At 34.7% G+C, this 22581-nt stretch overlaps 1 protein-coding gene across 11 annotated transcripts in view; it reads left to right on the top strand.

The window, feature by feature from the left end:
• Positions 1-22581, top strand: part of MGAT4C (MGAT4 family member C) — a 391395-nt gene that overhangs the window by 231851 nt on the left and 136963 nt on the right. For 2 of the 11 annotated variants that reach the window (XM_084507478.1, XM_084507477.1), the window contains exons 1-2: positions 8300-8382; positions 11587-11761. The exons of 8 other annotated variants lie outside the window; for them this stretch is intronic. Coding sequence is in view for 1 of the 3 variants with exons in the window: in XM_084507469.1 (XP_084363595.1) it covers positions 8257-8382 (126 nt within the window). In the remaining 2 variants the exon portion in view is untranslated. Of the gene's footprint in view, positions 1-8235; positions 8383-11586; positions 11762-22581 lie in introns of those variants that run through there. One more of the 11 variants, XM_084507469.1, reaches the window with a different exon arrangement.

The following is a 22581-nucleotide window of genomic DNA, read 5'->3' as shown; positions in this document are numbered from 1 at the left end:
TAATTTGGTTAAACAATATTAAATTGCACTGATAATATTTTTAACTATTTTATTTATAACTTCTCCCTAACAGTATTTTATAACATAATAGATGTATCATGCCATTGTATTAGGTTTATGTGGCAAGGTTTTGGTGGTTGGGGACTGCAGGGATTGCCTCTGTGACCAGAGCCCAGCTGCTGCTCCATGTTAGATTTCTCAGCTGTCTTCAAGCAGCTTAGATTTTTCAGCCAGTTTCAGCCAGCTCCAAAGGGACCCACTGCTTCTCAGACCCGACAAACAATAAGAGATGTTGTTTGCATCTCTGAGAGAGCATATTTATAAACAAACAAACAAAAATCTGCTGCACAACAAGAGCTGAGAGAGTGAGGAGTGAGAAACAGCCCTGCAGACACCAGGGCCAGTGCAGAAGGAGGGCAGGAGGTGCTCCAGGTCTTAGAGCAGGCTGTCCCCCTGCAGTCCATGGGTCCCACAGTGGAGCAGATCTCCCGCTGCACCCTGTGGAGGAGCCCCCAGGTGAGCAGGTGGATGTGGCCTGGAGGAGGCTGCTGCCTATGGAGAGCCCTCGCAGGAGCAGAACCCAGGCTGGAGCTGCAGCCCATGGAGGGGAGCTCACGCAGGAACAGGGGACCTGGGGGGAGCTGCCACCCATGGGAAATGTGTGCTGGAGCAGTTTGCTCCTGACGAATGGCTCCTATGATACAGACTGGAGCAGTTCTTGAAGGGATGCTGCCTGTGGGAAACCCACATAGGATCAGTTCAGGAAGGACGGCATCCCATCAGAGGGATGCCATGCTGGAGCAGGGGCAGAGAATAACCATGGAGGAGTGGCGGAGAAAAAGTATTACAGACAGACTGCAGCCCCCCTTCCCCATTCCCCTGTGCCTCTCAGGGGGAGGACACAGAACAAGGTGGATGGGACGATGGTGTTTTTTAGCTTGTTTTGAGTTTCTCACTGCTCTAGCTTGTTAGTAATGAGTAATGTCACATTCATCTCCCTATTAGTCTGCTTTGCCTGTGACAATTTTTGAGAGACCTCCCTGTTCTTATCTCAACCCTTGAGCATTTTCCATTGTATATTCTCCCCCTTTCCCTTTGAGGAGGGGGAGATAAGAGAGTGGTTGCGGTGGAGCTGGGTTGCCTAGATGAGTAAAACCACCACAGTCATATAAGTTTAGTAATATGAATATAAGAGTATATGACATTTGGGAATAATTTGATACCTGTGTGAATGAAGAAGAGTTGTACAGCTGTTTGGTCACTAATATGTCACATGATACATTTCTCATATAAGGTATGTCCCTCACAAATTGGCATTGATATTGCATACTTTTAGCACCCCCTCTAAATTTTCATCTGGCACAGTCAGTTGTGGAAAATTTAAGTTAAAAAGAAGGATGCCTGTATCATATCTTGTAATCACGCAAAGTGTTCTCAAAGGTCAAGATTTCAAACACAGACTTCAAAAAATTCCTCTTTTTCAACTGAGTTGTAAAATTAACAGAGCTCCTTTTACTGAAATAATGTCTAAAAATAATGCTCCAGTATGGTCAACAGTCTTACAGATCAAGGTGTTCAGATTAGCATTTAGTATTGAAAAACTCACCTCCAGATGTTCTCACTCATTTTACACCTGTGATCCTTATTTTGGCCAAAAAATTTAGAATGGCAGTTATGGCTTCCATCAGTATTTTTGCTCTTTCTACTTGGACTAAAACATGTACAGACTGCATTTTTGATACAGAAAATTAAATAAAAAACTCAGAAGTTTTTTTTTTGGTGGTGGTGGTGTTTTTTTTTTTTTTTTTTTTTTTTTTTTTTTTTTTTTTTTAATGTAGAATAAATTCTAACTCCTGTGTATGAAGTGGTTATGAAACTTCTCTTATGTTTCTAGACACATTTTAACTTTCAAACTTTAAAGTCAATAAAGTCATTTGTTTAGTCAATGGTTTACTGAGCCAGTAAAGAAGTCTTTTGTTAATTAAAATACCATCGACTAACAAAGAATAGAAATTCTTTGCAAGTATGGAAGCTAGGTGCTAAAGGGTTGATTTGCAGACATACAAAAAGACCATTTGCTCCTTGTTGGTCCTCTCTTCTCTCTAGGGCTTCATCCCACAGTACTCTAAAAAGCAGATCCCTGAAGAGTTCTAAGTCTTCTTGTTTTAGTCAGAAACTTTGTATGTTGTCTTCTTATTGTTTTTGTCTTCCACTTTTTTTTTTTTTTCTTCTGGGATCCAGTAATGCAAGTTCTCCAAAGCTTGTGTGCACCACATGATGGTCTGAATACCATCCAGCTCCAGAATTAGAACCCATGAAATGCTTTGGAGGTTTCAGTTATGGAAAAGTTATAGTTAGTCAAAGTGGAGATGCTTGTGAGCAGAGGTTTTGGCTGAAGTACTTCAGTAATGTAGAATGAAGTAGAAGATATTTCCATATCTCAATTGACATGTGGTATTGCTCTTAACCATGTATATGGGACAGACACTCCACTTCCTCTTTTTGGTAGCTCTGGGGCCCAATCTGCATGGTTTCACCCTTTCCTACACAGCTATCTTAGGAATCTCTGAATTTAGGCAGTAAAAACCTAAGTCTCAGACATGCATAATTTAGAGCTGACATCACATGTGAAAAAGAGAATTAGCCTCCTAAACTACAGGGATTTAAAAAAAAAAAAAAAAAAAGTTCATCTTGAACTTAAACTTTATCTGAAAAATTCTTATCTTCAGTGTTGCAAAAAGTTAATCTTTTTTTGTTTGTTTGTTTGTTTTGAGGATATTGCAAATTTTCTTTCTAGTCTCATTCTCATGGAGTTTTAATCCATAAAAAAAATGCTTATTTTAAAAAAGTGTGTTAAAATACACCTTCGTATGGTAGACCAGAATACAACATTAAATTTATACATTGTAGGAAAGCCTGAACCAGAGTTGTGCCCACCCCGACATTTTCCCAGAAAACTTGAAACTGTTTTCTCCCAAAATATTTTTTTCACAGCTTATTTTATGGAATGGAAAAGTTTCATGAAATTTATGTATTTTAACATTCTCTGATGAAAAGCGAGCACTTCTGTTACAAAATTTTTACAGGACCAGTATTATGCTCTTGCAGTGTGGCTAAATAAACAAATCACTGAGACTGTAATCTGTAGTGAATCATCTACTCTGAGATAGCCGACTTGATTTCATGCCCATGTCATGCAGTGGATGGCTTTCTCTGTCTTCACAGAAGTCTAAACTACATCAAATTACCTTTACACTTCCATCACATCTCCTTTATTTTTAGATCCTTTGTTTCTGCGTCTCTTCTGCTACATATCTCAATTTAGCCAATACTGATATGACCTAGGATACCAATCGTTCTCTAATTCTCGGGCCTTTCACATCCCAGAATTGTGCTTTTCATTATGTAAAATGCTACAAGAGCAAGTATGAGCACCTAAGCCATGAATAACTGCCTTGCTGACACATTAACAAGTTACTGTCCATTAGCTGGTCCAGACAACCACTCACATATGGACTCCTGCCACATTATTTAAGTGCTCTCTCTCTCTCTCTCTCTAAGTTAAGTCTCGTCAATGTATCTTGTATTTGTTACAGTCTACAACTCCTATCTACTGATTTATAATGGTGTGTGTGAAGGGTCTTAGAGGATGGTAAATAAAAATTAAAATAGTAATTCAGAGTTGCATATCCTTCTCTGAGGGATCAAAGATAGCACTCCAGAAGAGTGCAAAGACTACAAAGACTACACAGAGACATATTTCCTTTAGATAGCCACCCCATAGGAAAAAACTATTTCCATGATAAATTATGAATTGTTGCATCAAAATTTCATTTTACTTTACTGGGTTTCATTGTCAAGAAAAAGGTTTTCACATTTTATATACCTTTGCCTGAAATCTGAGAATCTTTTTAACCACTTAAACTGAGAATAATTGAAAAATTTAAACTCCCTGACAAGAGCTAGAGCCTGTTGCTTATGTTTCTTTGTATTTTATTAATTTTACAAGGCACAAACATTAGTTCTTCAGCACATGGGATTAATCCCTACATGTAATCTTCTCAATGTCTTTTACATTAGAAATAAAGATATCTTTTAGACTTTAATAACCTAAATGAATATTTTTTAATAACATAAATGAATATTCTTGATTAGTTTAGGTATTAAAAAATATAGTTATATCTAGAAGAAATCTAAGTGTTTACATTTAGGCATATACATGTAAATATTTCCTATACTATCAGTAGAACATTTTGTACTCTTAAAATTAAACTTTATAAAGGCTGTGCTTGATTGAAAGGCCTAGAGATTGTAGTAGCTGAAAACATATACATGTGAAAGGAGATTTCATATGAAACTCTAAAAATAGTTTTTGTGCTGTTAAAAATTCTTCACTTGATCTGTCAAAACATCAGCAAAATTTGGCAAATTTTACCTTAACGTTGTAGGTAGTTAATACTTTGAATTGGGATTACTTGCTTTTTATTTCTTCGTGAGGTAGAAAAGTGTATCTGCTATGAAATGAAAACAAACAAACAAACAAACAAACAAACAACTGTTATGACTTTCAAGTTGAATATTGCAATAGCTAGTGACCATGTAAACAGAGCTGCCATCTTGTGGATAAAGACATACTAGGAGCAGGTGGCTCATACTGCTAGAATGCAAAAGAAAATTAAATACTTGTAATAGTTACCAGCTCTACCTGACTTGGCACTCAGTTCTAAAATAGGATTCTGAAAGCCACAGTTTTCAGCATGCACATTCATCCTCTAAAATTTCCTATCACCTGACTGATTTCTAATTTTCCTCCAGATCTTTAGACCTAGCCATTCCAATATTAATAATGTATAGGGTAAACAAGACCGAAAATCCACTTGTGTTTTTAAATTACTGTCTGATGCAGAACTACATTTTCTAATATAAATAATTGTTTTAACCATTAAAATGATATGACAGAAATAATTGTTAAGCAATTAAATGTGGTAATGATTTTAACTCTTGGGAAATATGTATTAATAAGCCCGACTTTCATTTCGTTTGAGAACTACAATATCCTTTCTTGATAGATTCTTCAGCATTATTTATACCTCAATTAATGGTATGTTATAGGGAGAAATTATACTTTTTTTTTTTTACTGAAAATCATTGGCCACTTCTCTTTCATTCTCTTGTTCTGCTTTTTTGCTTGTTTGTTTGTTTGTTTTTAAAGTGATTTGTATTTGAAATTAAGATGCCAAAAATATTGCCAGTGATAGTACATCCATTATCTGTGCCAGTCATAAGAGTTAACAAGTTAGTCTATTTAGAAAACAATTCATGGCACAATGATAAGAATATATAAATTTTTCATTCCTGAATTTAACACACATTCATGCACATTTTAACCTTCCCATGATCTTTTGTAACACGTTTAATATGTGTATTTTATTTAAATTACTTTTCATTGAAATAAAAGTTTTTGTTGTTGTTGTTATTTGTTGTTTGTTTGTTTTTGTCTGCTTTTTGTTTGTTGAATTGGCTTGTTACGACTACACATGGAAACGGTATGATTTAAATCCTATAATATTTTTACTGTTAGTAATATCAATAATACTAATGTGAAACTGGACATAACCAGTGTGTTACAGCAAGTCAAAGGATGAAAAACAGTGTGACTTGGTTAGGATCATGAACCTGCTCTGTTCTCCGCAGCTGTTATCTTTCCTCATCCAGCATCTCTATAGTCATCAATGCTGCTAAGACACGGTTGATAGATAGTTTTTGTTCTTAAACAAAGACCATATGTAAAGTGATAATTTATCAGTACTCTTCATGTCATCCACTTTCAACACATTATCTCTCTTATATATATAAATATACATATATATATATATTTTTTTTTTTTCTACAGAACATAGACTTTTTTTTTTTTTCTACAGAATATGTTTCAAAATTTACTGGCCATCTACTAAGTGTTCTCCATTAAAATTCTAAATGAGCATTTGCATTATGCATTCTATGATACTTTTCTAGTATATGTATAAGTAGCTGCTTAGTTCACAAAATATAAATAATATCATAATATTATATAATAATATTATTTATATAATAATTTATATAAAAATATAAATAAGCTCTGTATTATCACCATAGATAGCATATTTTATGTACACTGAAGACTTTGTAAGAATATGGCATTCTACCATTTAAAACTATATACCAGGCCACCTAACAGTAATACATTCTAGGAATAAAGTGTAGTCTATGTAAGAATAAAAGATATGTAGAAGTTTAATTTATCATGGTAAGATTATTGAAATCTAATTAACTAGATATTGAAATTGGTGTACTTTTTTCCATCCAAATCAGACCACATAATCAGATTTTGTCAACAATGTGTCTGTTTGGTTTGGGCCATTTACACCACAAAATTTTCAGGGGATTCTAACTTGCACATCTTAGCATATTTTATCTCATTGATAATTATTTTACTTGTTACTCATACCTTTTCAGCAATTGCTATATCTTACCTTCATCATTAATCATACAAAAGCAAAGCTGGCATTCCCATTGTCCAAATTCATATTTTCTGATCTGTAATTCAGTTTTCTGTCACTTTGCATAGCAATGAATCCTTTTATATATATACATTTCCATCTAAACTCCTATGTTTTCTGAGAAATAAATGAACAGAGTCTTTCATTTTGGCCTAAAGTATGTTTTGACTAATAGGTTAGCCTACAGATCCCCACACAGAACTCTGTTTATTAAGTTCCCAGAATTTAATCTTCTGAGTCTCTATAACTTTGTGAAATAACCACAAGGCCATGGCAGAGCTGTTTATCAATTTTATTCTAGAAATTTTATGCTTCACATCTTACATATTAAGCTAAAACTATGTCTGATTATATTTTGTTCTCCTGATTTTTTGGCTTGGTTTGGTTCTTTCTTTCTTTTTTTCTTTCTTTCCTTCTTTCTTTCCTTCTTTCTTTCTTTCTTTCTTTCTTTCTTTCTTTCTTTCTTTCTTTCTTTCTTTCTTTCTTTCTTTCTTTCTTTCTTTCTTTCTTTCTTTCTTTTCTTTCTTTCTTTCTTTCTTTTCAGAAGAGAACAAACTGAGTAGAATGCATATATATATATATTATGAAAGATATCAGACCATAAATAAGCTAATGTGAAGTGTAATTTACTATAAATAAATACTGAATCAGATTCCTATATATTAAAATGGACAATTAGTTTCCATAGATGAAAAAAAAAAAAAAAAAAGTTGATGTAGATCAAAAGATATAAATGTAACAAGTGATAAGATTCTTTCTAGATAAGATTCTTTCATTTTTCCAGAGAGCAAGAGGGTTTTCTGTTACTTAAAGCTGAGAGATAAAAATATACTATTTTAAAGTTCATTTGATTTTGGATATTGCTAGTAACACAGCAAAAATACTTAGTGCCACTATATTTAGGACATCATATATTTGGTAGCATGTTTATGCCTCATTTACCAGAGAATGTCTGGGTTGCTACTTAACATTCAAAGAATAAGTGCATATCTACATTTGTGCATTTCTTTATTTCTTTACTTCTGCTGATAGTTTTACATGCTTACAAAGACACAATAATGCACCTGGAAACAGTGTGATGTTCTTGAATTTACACCTTTTTTCAGTGTGTACCTTTATTATATCTCATGTCTTAAGAGGTGGCAATGTAAAGTCATTAAAAAAGTGAGCTCTCCAGGTGCTGCGTGAGTTAACCTTTCCTTTAATACCTTTTCTGTACAATATTTCATGATTATTGTCATTTAGTAAACAGATTATGAAAATGCAGTTCCCTGGGGGCCTAGTTTAATAATTTAGGTAAATTAGTTTTTAGACTCTTTTTTTTTTTTTTTTTTTTTTAATTGCTGTCTTCAATTACAAAGTAATGAGCTCCTGCCACCCCTGCTCCCCAGGGGTGGGGGACAGACCCCCCACCAAGACTGGGGACTCTTTCTACAATTTCCTCCCCATGAAAGAAAAAAAAATAAAATAAGATAATAAAACAAAACAAAACAAAATAAAAAAATAATAATAATAAATAAAACCTCTCGAGCCTAACATATAATGGTTAGAGAAACACATTGCAATTCGTGGCTGGCAGTTTAGGGTTAAGGTATGATTCCAGGTGAGAGAAGCCAATGAGAGGACGCCCAGTTGATGTGTCTGACATCATCCTGCACGGGAGCACCCAGCCCGGCCGGGGCAGCTCCCAGCCTCGGCACCAGTGCCGCCGTGATGGATGCTTACAGCTCTTCGTCGAGAGCCAATTATCTCGCTTTTGTGTGAGGCCCAAGCATCGCTCACGCCGCCGGCTTGCAGACGGCACGGCCGTATCGAGCTGAACCAATTGTTTTCCCTGTGTCTGGTAAGACTCTGGTCTGTTTTACCTTCTCTTTTGGAATAAAGGAGATGTGCCTAATTTGTAAGGGGAATTGCTTTCATAGTTAGAGGTTTACAAGGCTATAATATGTAAAGAGTAGCTTCTATTGACAGAAGGGAGATGCTTTAAAAAGGGAATGTTTTAAAGGAAAAGCAAATCTGTATCTGGCGAACTCTACAGTATGGAAATAAATAGCTTGGGTGTTTATGCTGCACTTCATGTTAACTAAAGAGGATTAGGCTGACAAGATCGTCACTCAGACCAATAATTTAATTCGTGTATTTTTTTCCTTTCTTTTAATACCTGTGTTTTTACTTTGAAATCTAGCTTTTGTTGATGAACAAAGAAATGGAGGGATTTAAAGAGAAAGATTTTTATATAATATCAACTTTAAAAAATATTGTGGAATACTTTTGCAGAAATTAGTTCAAAATCATGAAGATTAATACCAAGATGTCCAAGTTTCAGGTTCTAGAATAAGTTATAGTTACTTTGTTCTGCCAATTTCTATAATTTAAAGTAATAAAATACTGAGTTAAATATTAAAAGTGTTCAATGTACAATATGCCTATACAAACCACCCAGCATAGTTTTCTTTGTTTGTATTCTTTTCCCTTTTTAATTTGTAGTAAGCATTAAAATAAATGTCTCACTTTGTAGTTGTATGAGAGTATATATAGAGGTTGAAGAAGTGATTATATCCTTCATGTTGTTAACAGTTCTATGGTTTGCACAGAGAAAGAGGGGAGGGATTCTGTCTGTGCAACTTTCTAATTTTGCAATAGAATTTAAAGCTTCTACACTGATGTGGATTTAAGAGATTAGAATTGACACTGACATTGACAAATCAGATGCAATAAAGGATTTAATTGACTGAAGGAGTTCAGGGGCTACTGTATGAAGAATCCAATAACCAGTTTAACTAGTCAAGTAGTGTACCTAAGAGGAGGTAATAAATAGCAGACTCTAGTTAATTTAAAAGCCTGATGGCTTTTTTTTTTTTTTCTTTGTGATTAGAATTCACTAAATACCTAGGCCACATAATAACTCGCTGCATTTATTTTAGTAATCCACGATTGTACGACACAAAGTTTTAAATAATGACATATGTAATTAATCTTATAAATGCCGGTAAAATTGAGATATAGTGTCATTCAGTCAAGCTATGACTAGGTTTTCTCTAATCAGTATCAGAAGGATAAGCTATTTTCAGCTCAAACGCCACTTAAGAGAGTACGGTTTCTCAGCCCTGTTATCCTTTTGCACTTTCTACTACTATAAGTTTGTTTTTGCAGCTTCTAATATTTATGGTTATTAATTTAGCTCTGCAAATTAATGTGCCTAAACTATCCCAAGCTTCTCTTAAATGCTCTAGTTTTATTATGGATGGAGTTAGAATAACATGCATTTGTTAAGGTGATACCTTCATAATGGTCTGTTACCTTTCCACTAAAAAAAGCCAGATATTCCCAGATATTCCAGTCCAAAGGTGGGCTCACCATGGACTCCAAGGAGTGGAGTATTTTGCATTTTACTACCTTACCCTTCTTTCTTAGGTAGTTATCAAATTTAACTAATAATTATTGTATGCCAGCCTTGCAGGCATTCTTTTCAATTAATTGTTTATGAGTTAAAAAGTAAATGTATTTGAACCTCTACTATCTACACATTGCATAAGTCCAAAGAGTTTTTCCATGCTTTATTGCTAGGCTTCATGTCAGAGCTTACAATATTTTTGTTCCTGCTTGGTTTAACCAAAATCCACATATGAACAAATTATCTGTAATTTCTGCCAAAATACTGAGTGATGAATAAAATGTAGATTTAATGCTGATTTGCTAGATACTCACAATGGTCTGATCCAAAGCATTCAAAAACTGCTTTTAATATATTAGTCCTTTTGAATATTAATGTACATTGCTTTATCAGATATTAATAATAGACCTATGCAAGCCAAGGATACTTAATGATATGATAATCCAAGCAGAGAACAAGCAAATCATATGGGAAATGAAACATTCTAATTTAGTTTAATCTTTCAAATGGAAACAAAAAGTCCTTTTCTAGAAGACCATTTTATAGGAAAAAATATTGGTATGTTTTTTGCTTACTTTCAATCAGAAACTAAATTTACCTTAATAAAAAAAATGTGGGAAACCACAGTCCTCGGGTGAAAAAAAATAGCGTTGAAAGCTCTGGTTTATCTTCAGAATAATTAAGATAACTATGATAATGCGGGCATATGAACAAGTAGATTGACCATTAGTCTGGGAAAGAGTTCTCCCTGTCCTGTGCTTGAATGACACATTATGTCCAAAAGGCATGCTCTATGAAGTCTATATTATATTAGTATCTCATCAGGAAGAATTCACATTAGGATCCTTGATCTTAAAAACAGGTCATTTTGTTTGTTTGATTTTCTATGAATGAGTCAACTCATACATTTTCACAATGGCATCAGGTAACAAACCTTACAATGAAGATTTGAGTCATTCCTCCTACACAAGATACTCACATCTCTTGTCAGATCATTTTTGAGTGATATGATAAAAGGGATTTTTTTTTTTTTTTATAAATAAATGTATAAGTTCTCAATGAAAATATATATGTCAGGTAAGCATAAGTATGCTAATTACAGTGATTGTTGAAAAAGTATCTGTATCACCAGTAGTAAAAACATGAAATAAAAGAAAGTATTGTTCCTCTGTAACAGGCTAACAAAAGTTATCCCTAGAAAGTACAAATTAAAGAGGATTCTAATGGTATATTTTCTGTTGTATCCAGTTTGCACAGGAAAGAGAGTCCATTCATACTCCAAGCCTTGGTCCAAATGCCAGTTGTTGTTTTTTTGTTGTTTGTTTGTTTAACAAACATGGAGGCTTCTGTGTGAACTCCCATATTATAAAAATAGCCATAATACCTTGCTGTGCAGTCAGTCTCCTTGTCCATCCTAAGAACTCTGATGTTTGCTATGTATAAAGGTGCTAGGGAAGGGAGATCAAGAGATTATTCTGTGCCTCTATCCTTTGTCTGCTTTTATTTCATTACCCAAACAAACAAACAGTAAATGGATAGATAGGTTTTACTTCAGGATAGATAGGTTTTACTTCAGAATTATTATTTTTTTTCTTATTTTCTTACTTTATTTTCTTATTTTAATTTTATTTTTCCTTGTTGTTTATCTGACAGCAAAGTCAAAGAGAACAAAGATTACAAAGAGTATTTCTACTGTGGGAAATCCGCATCTGTCCCTCCAAGTAACAGTATTCCTTTGAAAAGATGTCAAGATATGTAGAGATATGAACAGCGTGGACCTTGGATGCCCTCCAATAGGTCATCTGTCTGTGATTAGAGGACCAATAAGGTAGACCATGCATCTGTCGCACAGTACAGATTGACATATACATTTTGTTTCCTATTTTGTTTCCTGTTTTGTTTTGTTTAGAATTTCACATGAAGTCCAGTGGAAGTCCTGATATACAAAGATTGCACTAAAAGAAGATCATGAGCAAAGATTTACAACCTAGATTTTAAGGGGGTTTTGCAAGCTCACTTTTGATCTTTGCCTACATATAACAAGACCCTTTTGTTTCTATAATTGTATATTTACAGCATAAGAATGTGGCATGGTCAGTGCATAGAGTCATTTCTTCATTTTAGTGAGAGTGATAAACTTAACTAATTTCAGTCAGCAAGGTTCCTCTTATAAACTACGAGAGAAAGAAGGATCTTCAAATAATGATTCATATAATCCTTAAGAAAATTACTTTAGAGAGATGGGCTAAATCACACTCTTGAGGGGTCAAATGTACGCCATATAGACAACTTTCCTGAAAACTTTAGATTATATGTCTAACTTCCAGGCTTTTAAATATGATCTAATTGAGATCGTTAAGATTTCTGAGTAGGAGTGAATTTCACCAGTAATATAAACAAACACACAAATAATTTTACCCATCATTTCCTTTGCATTGGAGTCACAGTTCTTGGAAAGGCTCAGGATTCCCTCTCTGCAGCAGCAAGGGAGTTGACCAGAGTGCTTGACCCAAGACTTTGAGGTTCCACAGATATTTGCTAATAATGTAAATGTTTAGGAAGCATAGTTTCACAGCTGGCAATGAGGGGAAGCATGCTCTATCTTTTTCAATCAGTCAAGCATTACTCCCTGTACTTAAAGCTCCTCTTATTGCTATTCCTGGACATTTGTTTGGATACTTTATCTATTGCTCATATACACCTCATATTTTCAAAGTATTACAATGCAGCTAAAGTTAATTGGATTTTTCTTTTTAAAAGACACAACAATTTTCTTTTTCATTCCTTCAAGTCTCTGCACTAACATTAGGGAATCCTCAGACATTCCAACTATTAATTATGGACAAAAAAAAAGTCCCTTGCCTGGTCTCATTCTTTGACAACAGAATCAGGTGTCTGTTATCTGTAATTTCAGGACAAATGATCAGTGTCTGTCCATCTTCTAAGTAACTGTAAATGGCTATTTTTAAACAGGAATATTGGGCAATCAGCCTGTACTTCAGTGCATGCTTCTGGATCAGCTTTTCTGTACAGGTCTTAAGCAATCTTAATATGAATTGTATGATAGTTTAGTCTGCCACTCTGTGTAAGAGCCCATAGAATTTCATCCAGCAAATCAGGCCAATGGTTTTGTTTGAATACTTTATTCCAGTTTAAAAATGCATACACATAAGCTACTAAGAATGTATCAAACATAGTTGCTCTTATAAATGCAGGCTGGAAACTACTCGATACAATGCACAGATATATTGCCTATTAGCAATCAGAATCATAAACTTGGGATTTGGGATTTGGACTTCCTGAGAATGTTATTTAGCTGAGAAGTGAATTCTTATAGGTAAAGACAAGTGGATAAAGAGAATGTGGACATCCATATTTCCAAAAGAGTGAAATTAGAATTAGAATACAATATGAAAATGCTTTTCTCCCACCCATTCCTCGGCTTATAAATGTAACAATTAAATAAAATATTGTGGTCAAATTTCCAATGAGTAAGAAGATTTACTACCTTTTGAATGAAACATAATCTAAATAATCTGATGCAATCTATCATAGAATAATATCACATTATCACTCGCAAATGGGAAATATGGCTTTCACAGTTGCCAAGCTGTACTTAGCCACATCTGATGGTCTCCATTAATTTTTAACAATAGTCCTGTCACCAGATCAGTGAGCTGTAGAAAATACTGTGGAGATGTCACATTCCTTGATGATTGCAGTTAATGCTGCTGCCCCTTTGAATCAGCATGAAATGTAGACAGTTTTATGACTGAATCTGCAATCTGGGATTTGATCATGCTATTTATAGCATTGCTAATGGTCTGTAGCACTGACAAGGGGTGTGCTGAAGTCATTCTCTCAGTTACCCTTGTTTTCATTTGTAAAGGCAGAGCAGACATCTGGATCCTACATATCAGTAACTAGACAGAAAATAACAGTACAAAGACGTCATGACTTTCAGTGGTGAGATATTTTAATAAGTTAGATTTTTGTATGTGTGTACGTGCGTGTATGTTTGTTTGTTTTTAACAATATTGTTCTTTTATAGAAATCAGGGCAAATTATTTTGATTTGGTTTCTAAAATGTCAGATGCAGTCACATGGCAAAACAAAAGGAGGTTCAGTGATATCTCAGTAAAGTAAAGCTGAAGTGAAGAAACATCAATGCATGGGTTTTATACAGTAGAATTCATGTTATCATGTGTTACTGTACTAGTAAAATGCAATTTTAAAAATTTATTGAAGTATTTTAGAAACACTGCCTCACTTCCCAAAGGATTGCTTTACTTTCATGCCTTCACTTTGCTTCCAAACCTAATTTCTAAAATGTATATTATCTATTTTTTTTGTATTTTTGTTTTTTTAGGTTCAAAAATATGTACTTTGGAAACCAATATTTGGGAATAATTCTTGCCAAATTAATGACATTAGAATACTTAGAGATATCTACATCTTCCCATGCTCCCAAACACCCAAATTTCTCAATAAATTTATTTAAAGCCATTGTTCTTGAGATTATTGCAGCACCCCATGTACTAAGAACAGTAGGAGTTATAACATCTTTCTTCATCATTTCATCTTTTAGTTCATGTAGAATCGAGGGGAGGGGAGGAAGGAAGCAACAGCCAAATGTGTTAATGACTCCTAGAAATAATGGTACGTGATTTCCTATGAGTTTACATCATTTGGCGGATTTTTTAAGTGATTTTTACTAATATTTCTTGTTATCTCTGGTTGTAAAACTAAGCCATCCTTCTTTCTGCAGAAGTAACAAGTAACAAGTACTGACTTGTGCTAACTGGTAATAATAAGTACCCTCACTAGCGTACCAGGAGAACTGTCTTTCTCAGTGCCTCTCCTTTCAGGGTCCTCCAACACAGAGTACAGAGAGTAACAGTTGAGTTACCATGTTCTACTTCAGTAGAACGTGTTGTCCCCATGTTCCCGAGACAGTTGTCCCCAAGATGTCTGACTGATGTCTTCAAGAGTTATTAGTTGGGGATGTAGAGTAAATATAATTTCTCAAGTAAACAAACAGTGGAATTGAGTTTAACTGTATCTCTAGAGCTCTGATGACTATTATCATCTGAGGAGATCACTGGAGAATGTCTGTCCTTTTTCAGAGGGATGCCAGGAAGGACCTTAAAAATTGCAGTTTTTAGAACTACACTATGGAATGAACCATGGAGGTAATACATGGACAGTGTACTATGAGGACACAGTCTATAAAACATTTCCTAAAACATGCTCAGCATTTCATATGCACTTATAGGTGTAGTATATCTTCCAAGTTTTTACAGTTAGTTTTGCCTATGTTCTAATTTAGCTCACATAAATATGATTTAGTAAGACATCTTTGTATACTTTTTTTTTTTATTTTTATTTTTTTTTATGGGTGTTTTGAAGTATTGATAATTCATTGAAACTTTTCCAGAAGAGGTAAAATTTCTAAAGGCTGAAGATCTCTAAAATGATTAATTTCTTTGTCTGGCTTAACCAAAATTTTCTAACAGGTTATGTTTCATTCCTGGGCTGGGTAATTGTTTCTTCCCTGTAGCTGAGAGAGACCTTTAGGTTACCTCTAAATTAGAAGTAGACAACAGAATAAGCAGACCCAAATCCTCAGTGGGCTTGTTAACTTCTTTCCTGTGACAGAGAGAAGAAGCATCTGTTTCTTGCACTCTTGCAGTTGAATTCCCTCCTGGACTTTACAATGCTTCACATCAAAGCTGCAACAGACTATCTGAGCTCCAGAAAAGCTATACTAAGAGAAATGGTTAGACTGACTTTGCTAAGACTCAGAAATTCGAGGAAGAAGAAAGACTATGACAGACATTTACAATATAAATAAATATATTTATTTTTACAGACAATAAAATATAATTGATTAGATTTTGCTTGCTACATTCCTACAGATGAACCCAGAGACTAATACTATATATTTTAGCTAAAATTGCACTTCCTTTATGGACAGCTTTACTCATTTTCTATTGTTTGGATGCATTAGAAAGATCATTTTTAACTTGGCTTCATATTGAGCATTCTATTTCCAAAGTATGCTCTATATTACGTTCCAGGAACTGTATTACATTTGGGGTAAAATATTTTAAGCAGCTCCATTCTTTTGTTTAATGAGATGACAGGATTCTGGAAATTTAATAGTAAATTAAACATCTGAGTTCTAGGTGATTCTCACCCTGAAAGCATTGAAACCTATGTTGTTGTCTTTACAGGATCATATTACATACCAGCAGACAGTGTGGAGACAGTGCTTTTCTCAACCAGCCACTTAATTATGGCTGTGTAACAGGAATACAGTAATATATGAATTCTGGCTATGTAGAAAATCAGTTAGCACTGAGCTTTGTAGTACTCTGAAGAAGGAAAAATTATTATTTTGGATTTTTTTTTTCCCAGTGAATATTTAATACAAAATACATCCCTGGTGTATTTACATCCCATAGACCTTGTTTGTGGCAAGTTCTCTTCAGGATGAGAACCCCAGATTTCTGAATCACTGCTGGCCTCTAACAGAAAACAAACAAACAAACAAAAAACAGGTGACATTGGGCACTCCAGTAGTTGGTCTGGATGACTGGGAACTAGGACAGTGATGCAAACCACAGTCTGTGTCTACCCCACAGCTAGACACAGTGGACAGCTTAATGTGATTCTGTGTTCAGCATATAAACTTAATTGATAGTCACTCAAAGACATTTAACTGGTACGTACAGGGCATCTAGTACAGGTAATCTGCATTGTGCACTAATCATCTGTAATTTATGTGGTATAATACTTAAACTTACTGTCTAAAATAAGCAGTCTTAACTTGACCTTATGCTCTGTGAGAAATCTTACTCAGAGTATATATTAGTCTGCACCATTCTCTTAATGGTTTGGTGCCACTTTAAAAGTGGCACTTTCTTAAATGATAAAAAATATCTTTAATGGTATATTTGGCATGAAGGTCTCTTACACTACTGTGAATTCCTTATCTGTAAGTCTACATTACTACTCTTTGTACCTTAAAGTTGATTAATAAAATTATTCTGTGAAGGACAGAGAACATGAAGAAAATTTGAAGATATTTGTTGTGGTGGCTTTTCCCTGGGTAGAAGTTTGTGACTACAATCACCTGTAACCCAGGACAGGCACAAGCCTTTCACACAGATTTCTCACACATTTCTTGAGCAGACTGTTGTCAGAGAAAAGTCTGTAAGTCCTATTTAAAAGCAAAGATACACTAAAAGATATTTGTCTCTTCAGAAAGAGAAGTTGTCTGGAGAAGTACTAATTGGAATGCACTCTCAAGTGAGCATATTTATCTATATTCAGGTCTTTGGGTAGAAAGAAATTGGTGCCTGGTGCATGAGGGGAAAAAACAAAAAACAAAACTTTTGCTTCACTTGACTTCACGTTTTAAAAAGTTAACTATCATAACTGATTTATGAAAGGTAAGATAAATCTGCGATCTTCTGTGTATATGAAATGGAAGCACTTTTGCCTTCTGATTCATGCTGCTCTCGCCACTGTCAGTACACACATTTCCTGAGTTTCTGTGGCCCTGCGCTCTTATAAACAGATTTTCTCATTTTAGAATATCAGATTCTTGAGTATTAGAGTGACAAATTGATTTTTTTTTTTTTAACTTCTCTTTGATTTCCTGTACATATTTTATATTGACTAACAGCCTATTGTGAGTCTCAACTTCCATCAATGCAAACTCACTAGTTTAGGGAGGTGTACTCTGAGACTAACAGTTTCAAAACGACATCTTTTAATCAGCCAATAAAAGCCCATCATAAACACACATGCAAATTTAAAAATAATTAATGGCTTAACCACTCCTTCCATTGTATTAAAAATCATTGCAAATATTTCTGCAAGATATTAAAATTACAACTTGGAGATTACAGTGTGACTTTAAAATATTTACATAGAATCATAGAATATCCTGAGTTGGAATACTGGAAGGGTTCTACAAGGATCACCAAGTCCAACTCTTAGGTCCCCAAAGGACCACCCAAAAAATCAGACCAAATCTGAAAGCATTATCCAAACACTTCTTGAACTCTGGCAGGCTCAGAGCCAGGACCGTTTCCTTGGGAAGCCTGTTCCAGTGCCTGACCAATCTCTCAGTGAAGAACTTTTTCCTGATATCCAGACTGAACTGCCCCTGTCACAGCTTCAGGCTATTCCCTTGGGTCCTATCACTAGTCAACAGCAAGCAGAGATCAGTGCCTGCCCCTCTGCTCCTCATGAGAGGAAAGTGTAGATCACAATGAGGTCTCCCCTCAGTCTTCTCTTCTCCAGGCTGAACAAACCAGGGGATCTCAGCTGCTCCTCATACATCTTGCCTTCCAGACCCTGCACTATCTTCATAGCCCTCCTTTGGACACTCTCTTAACTGTTTTATATTTTTCTTGAACTGTGGCACCCAAAACTGCACACACTACTTGAGTACACATTTACCTAAAATATCATCATAACAGTAAGGGTTGTGAGGAGATCTTTGATCTTTTAAGGACCTCTTAGGACAACTTTTTCTTTTTGCTTGGCCAAATAAATAAGAAAAAAATATATATTAAAAATTATTGATAGTCAAGAATACTTGGTGATAGGTTTTCTTGTTGGTGGCTCAAAGCTATATAGCTTAGAGCTCTGAGGTCTGCCTGCAGCAGCTTTAGAAAGCCCTCTGATGTTTTGGACATGAAGATTCAGACCCACAGCAAAATATGAGAGGGGATCCTCTTCCCCTGATCATTTAAATCAAGGACATGACCCACACACCTAGTGGTTTCTTCATGGCCTAGGTTCCCCTATACCTAGATGTCACCAGGGAACACATCCATATGCAGTTTGAAAGAGTTGCTTATTACTTATATTAACTAAATTAATTGATACATAACTGAACTCTCTTCTCATAATTTTTAGCAATCACTCAGAGCCAAGAAATTTGACTGACATCTGCTTCATTCTGTATTTGTGCTCTCAGCAACCCTGTAAACCAATCCTTTGTCTTGCAAAAAGACTGACTGCAAATCACTCATAACAGCATGTCTTAAATTACAGTTCTACTTTGCTTTCATTTTTCTGCACATTTTTTAAAACATCACTTACAGAATTATTATTAGAATTAGTCCATTAAAAACTCAGAAAACAACATTGAAGAAAAGGACAGTATCTGGTAAAACATAGTTAATTTTCTTAACTGGAAATCATTTTAATAATTAACAAGATACTGTAACAATAAAACCATTATTGTATCTTTTATAATATAGAGATATAAAAATGAGACCTTGATAGAATAGCTGCTATTCAAGTCTTGCTGAAAAAAAAAATAAAGATGATACTGAAAATGTTTTGTTTGTTTGTTTGTTTGTTTGTTTTTGTGTTTGTTGGTTTTTGTTGTTGTTGTTGTTGTTGTTGTTTTCTTTCATTTCTGATTTGATTTGGTAAACAGTAGTGAGATAATTCAGGCAGCCTTGGAAAAGATTTGTTGATGCTGCTTTCCAGTTGAATGCTAGATTGCATAGGTGAGAGCTCTTCAGTGATTATGCCAATAAAGGCCAACTTTAGTCATATGAGGTATACTTTTTCAGCACTGCACTGTCTACTTTTGCAGCAGCAAAATTTGATTGGATTTATAAGATATTAGATGAAATCTTATGATTGACTTCCAATTTCATCACAAGTATCATTACAATATAGCTTCAGGTTTACAAATATAATTTGTTCATCTGAAAATAGTGCCTATATAGTGTCAATTTTGGTGCTAATGTGGATTTCCAGCAGAATCAGCAGTCAAATTCAATTTAACATGCCCAGAGGCACAGACTTACGTACTCCATTCTGAAACTAATCAGTTATTCATTCATGAATCTCATTTTCCACAGTGATCTCTATATACTTTACACTTCAACCTTTATGCTGTCTTACCTTTCAAAAGTCAATATTCAGTTATGATCAGTGAAAAATATTTAATTGGTATCTATGATACCCCAAATAACTTATCTGTAGTTCATTTACCACTTCAAAGAGCACCTCTGTTTTCTAAAGAGAATATTACTTGTCTGCTTTTTATGATAGATGCTCGCTACTTTCCCCTAGTTAAACAGAGAAAGCCAAAATTTAGTTAAGAACATTTCAAGTTTTGCGAAAACCTATGGCGAGAGACAAAGACAGTGAAAGAAAAACCGGATCAGGACCTCCATCACTGTGTGTTGTCTGACAGAAGACAGTGGCCAAGTAGCATGAGCAGACTGGGTGGTGAGGTGATGTTCCTAAAGCTTTAATCTGTCACAGGGCTAGTAAAAATGTCCTAAGTGTTCACTTCATTTGGAGATAACTTAAGAAACAAAAGATACAAATTTATAAAAAAAAGTTTCTTCAACAGTTCTGTGTAGATAACAGTTTTTTTCCTGATAAGCCTTGCAGTGAGAATAGAACTTTCTTCTCATGCAGACAGCTTCCCACTAGCCTATAGTTAGTCTATTTGATTTCACTTGCATTTCTTGACTAGTGTTTTAATACTCCTGTTGTTGTTATTTATATATTTATTTCTAATATTGCCCATTACCACCTTTCTCCTATTCAGTCATATTTGTCCCTAATCCTTCTCTCCTGTCTAGTGATCATGCCTTTAAGTTATTCTGCTATTCCAGTGTTTCTCAGCTTGCACCATGTGGACCACAGGTGGTTCATAGATACCAGAAAGTGATATATAAGATGTAGAGGTTTTTGTTTTTAATCAGACAAATTCATATACACAGATTCAAGTAAAGAAACAAGCCATAAAAGATTATAAACCTAGTTCCCAGTGTGCATTATGTGTTCTGCTTTATCCACACAGAATTCCCACTGAAGATCTCATTTGACCTGCAGTTAGAGGCATGATTTGTGTATCTAATGTGCTAGCAAAGTTTTTTAGTGCATTAAATAAACACATATTGCACTCATGTTCTTACGATTCAGAATAATAAGGGCATTGCCTATTATATCTATATCTATATCTATTTTATATCTATATATATTCTATATATATATATTATACCTATTATATCTATATTTATTAAATATATATAAATGTATATATATAGATAACAGCCCACTTGTTGATCCTGTTTTAAACTGCTAGGTTTCAGTTTTTAATTTTTGGATTTACATTCTTCAATGATATCTGATTTCTACTGTTTTGGTACTTTACTTCAGTTCCATTATGGTCTTCTCAAACTAAGAAAAATCAGATATACCTGTTTAGTGTTGTTACTGCTTTGCTACAAGGTAAGCAAACACCCTGTGACTTTCTTCTTTCTCAGTGATTATTTCTGCTGTGTTCAAGGTATAACTGTCCCAACACAGTCATTTGGCTTTTGAGTTCGGCTGGTTGTCATCCTGCTCTCTTGCAATGCTGTAAGAAAAATGAGCTCGTCTTCTCTTTGTCCAAAAGAGGGCAACCAAGATGATCAAGGGAATGGAGCACCTCTCCTATAAGTTAGGACTGCTCATCCTGGAGAAGAGGAGACTCACAGTTGATCTTATCTGTGTGTACAAATACCTGAAGGGAGGATTCAGTGAAGACCAAGACAAGCTATTTTCAGTGGTGCCCAATGCTAGGACAAGATGGGATGCACACAAACTGGAACACAAGAGGTTCCAACAAAACATCAGGGAACAATTCTTTACTGTGTGGGTGACTCCCCCCTCCCCCCCCCCCTCAGGAAAATAAATAGTTCCTGTGAAGTATATTCAGAGATATTATATGTGAAATTCATACTTGCTCTAAGAAAACACGCATGCATGCTCCATGATAATGCTTCTAAAACTGGAAATACTTCATTTGGTAAATACAAACAATATAGTAAATAATATTGAGAACCTTATTCTCTTTCAAGCAATCATATTTTTATTTGAAAAGAAGTAAAATTAAATATTATATATATTTATATGTTACTTTAAGGCAAAAAGTTTGGTCTATGAAGACAAAGGTTCAAGAAACCTGAGCTACTGAGGCTTCAGGTGAAACTCTCCTTCATTCATTCTGAGTCCAAAAAAAATAATGTAATCATGTTTAAACAAGCACCACCTGTATGCATTTTCAGACAGTTGTACTGTTGTGTAGACCTGTTTTGTGGGTTTGTTTGTTTGTTTGTTTTTTAAATTTTATTTTCAAATTACACAGCTTTTCTCTAAGTACATGAAGCAGTAGAATTTTGTCAATTAAAAACTCATTGTGTTTTTTGTGACCTAGTTAAAGGTACTGGTAAAACAGGGAATCCCTCTTTCTAAACTGATCATTATTTGTTATTTGTTATGCACATTAATATAGTCATGAGATACTATTATTGACCTGTGTCCAAGTAATTATCTCATCTACGTTGTTCTCGCTGGCAAGATGCAGTCTAAGCATATAAAAAGGAAAGAGAAGAGTGCAGCAAACAGACAGATGAACTGAAGAGAGATTTTTTTTCCTTTGTGAGTGGGTCTTTCATTTATGAACAGGTTGTGGGGTGCAACAGTGGAGTCTCAGTGTAGTGGCATATGAGAGGGAAACTCTTCATAAAAGGGTTAAAGTCTTTAATTTGTTAGGGAAAATGTATCTAGTCAGTTCCAGCAGCTGGAGAGATTCAAGGCTGCTGTCACTCT

This window comes from Aythya ferina (assembly GCF_964211825.1).
Source record: "Aythya ferina genome assembly, chromosome: 1".
Classification (NCBI taxonomy): Eukaryota; Metazoa; Chordata; class Aves; order Anseriformes; family Anatidae; genus Aythya; species Aythya ferina.
This window is presented reverse-complemented; position numbering and strand designations above follow the sequence as displayed.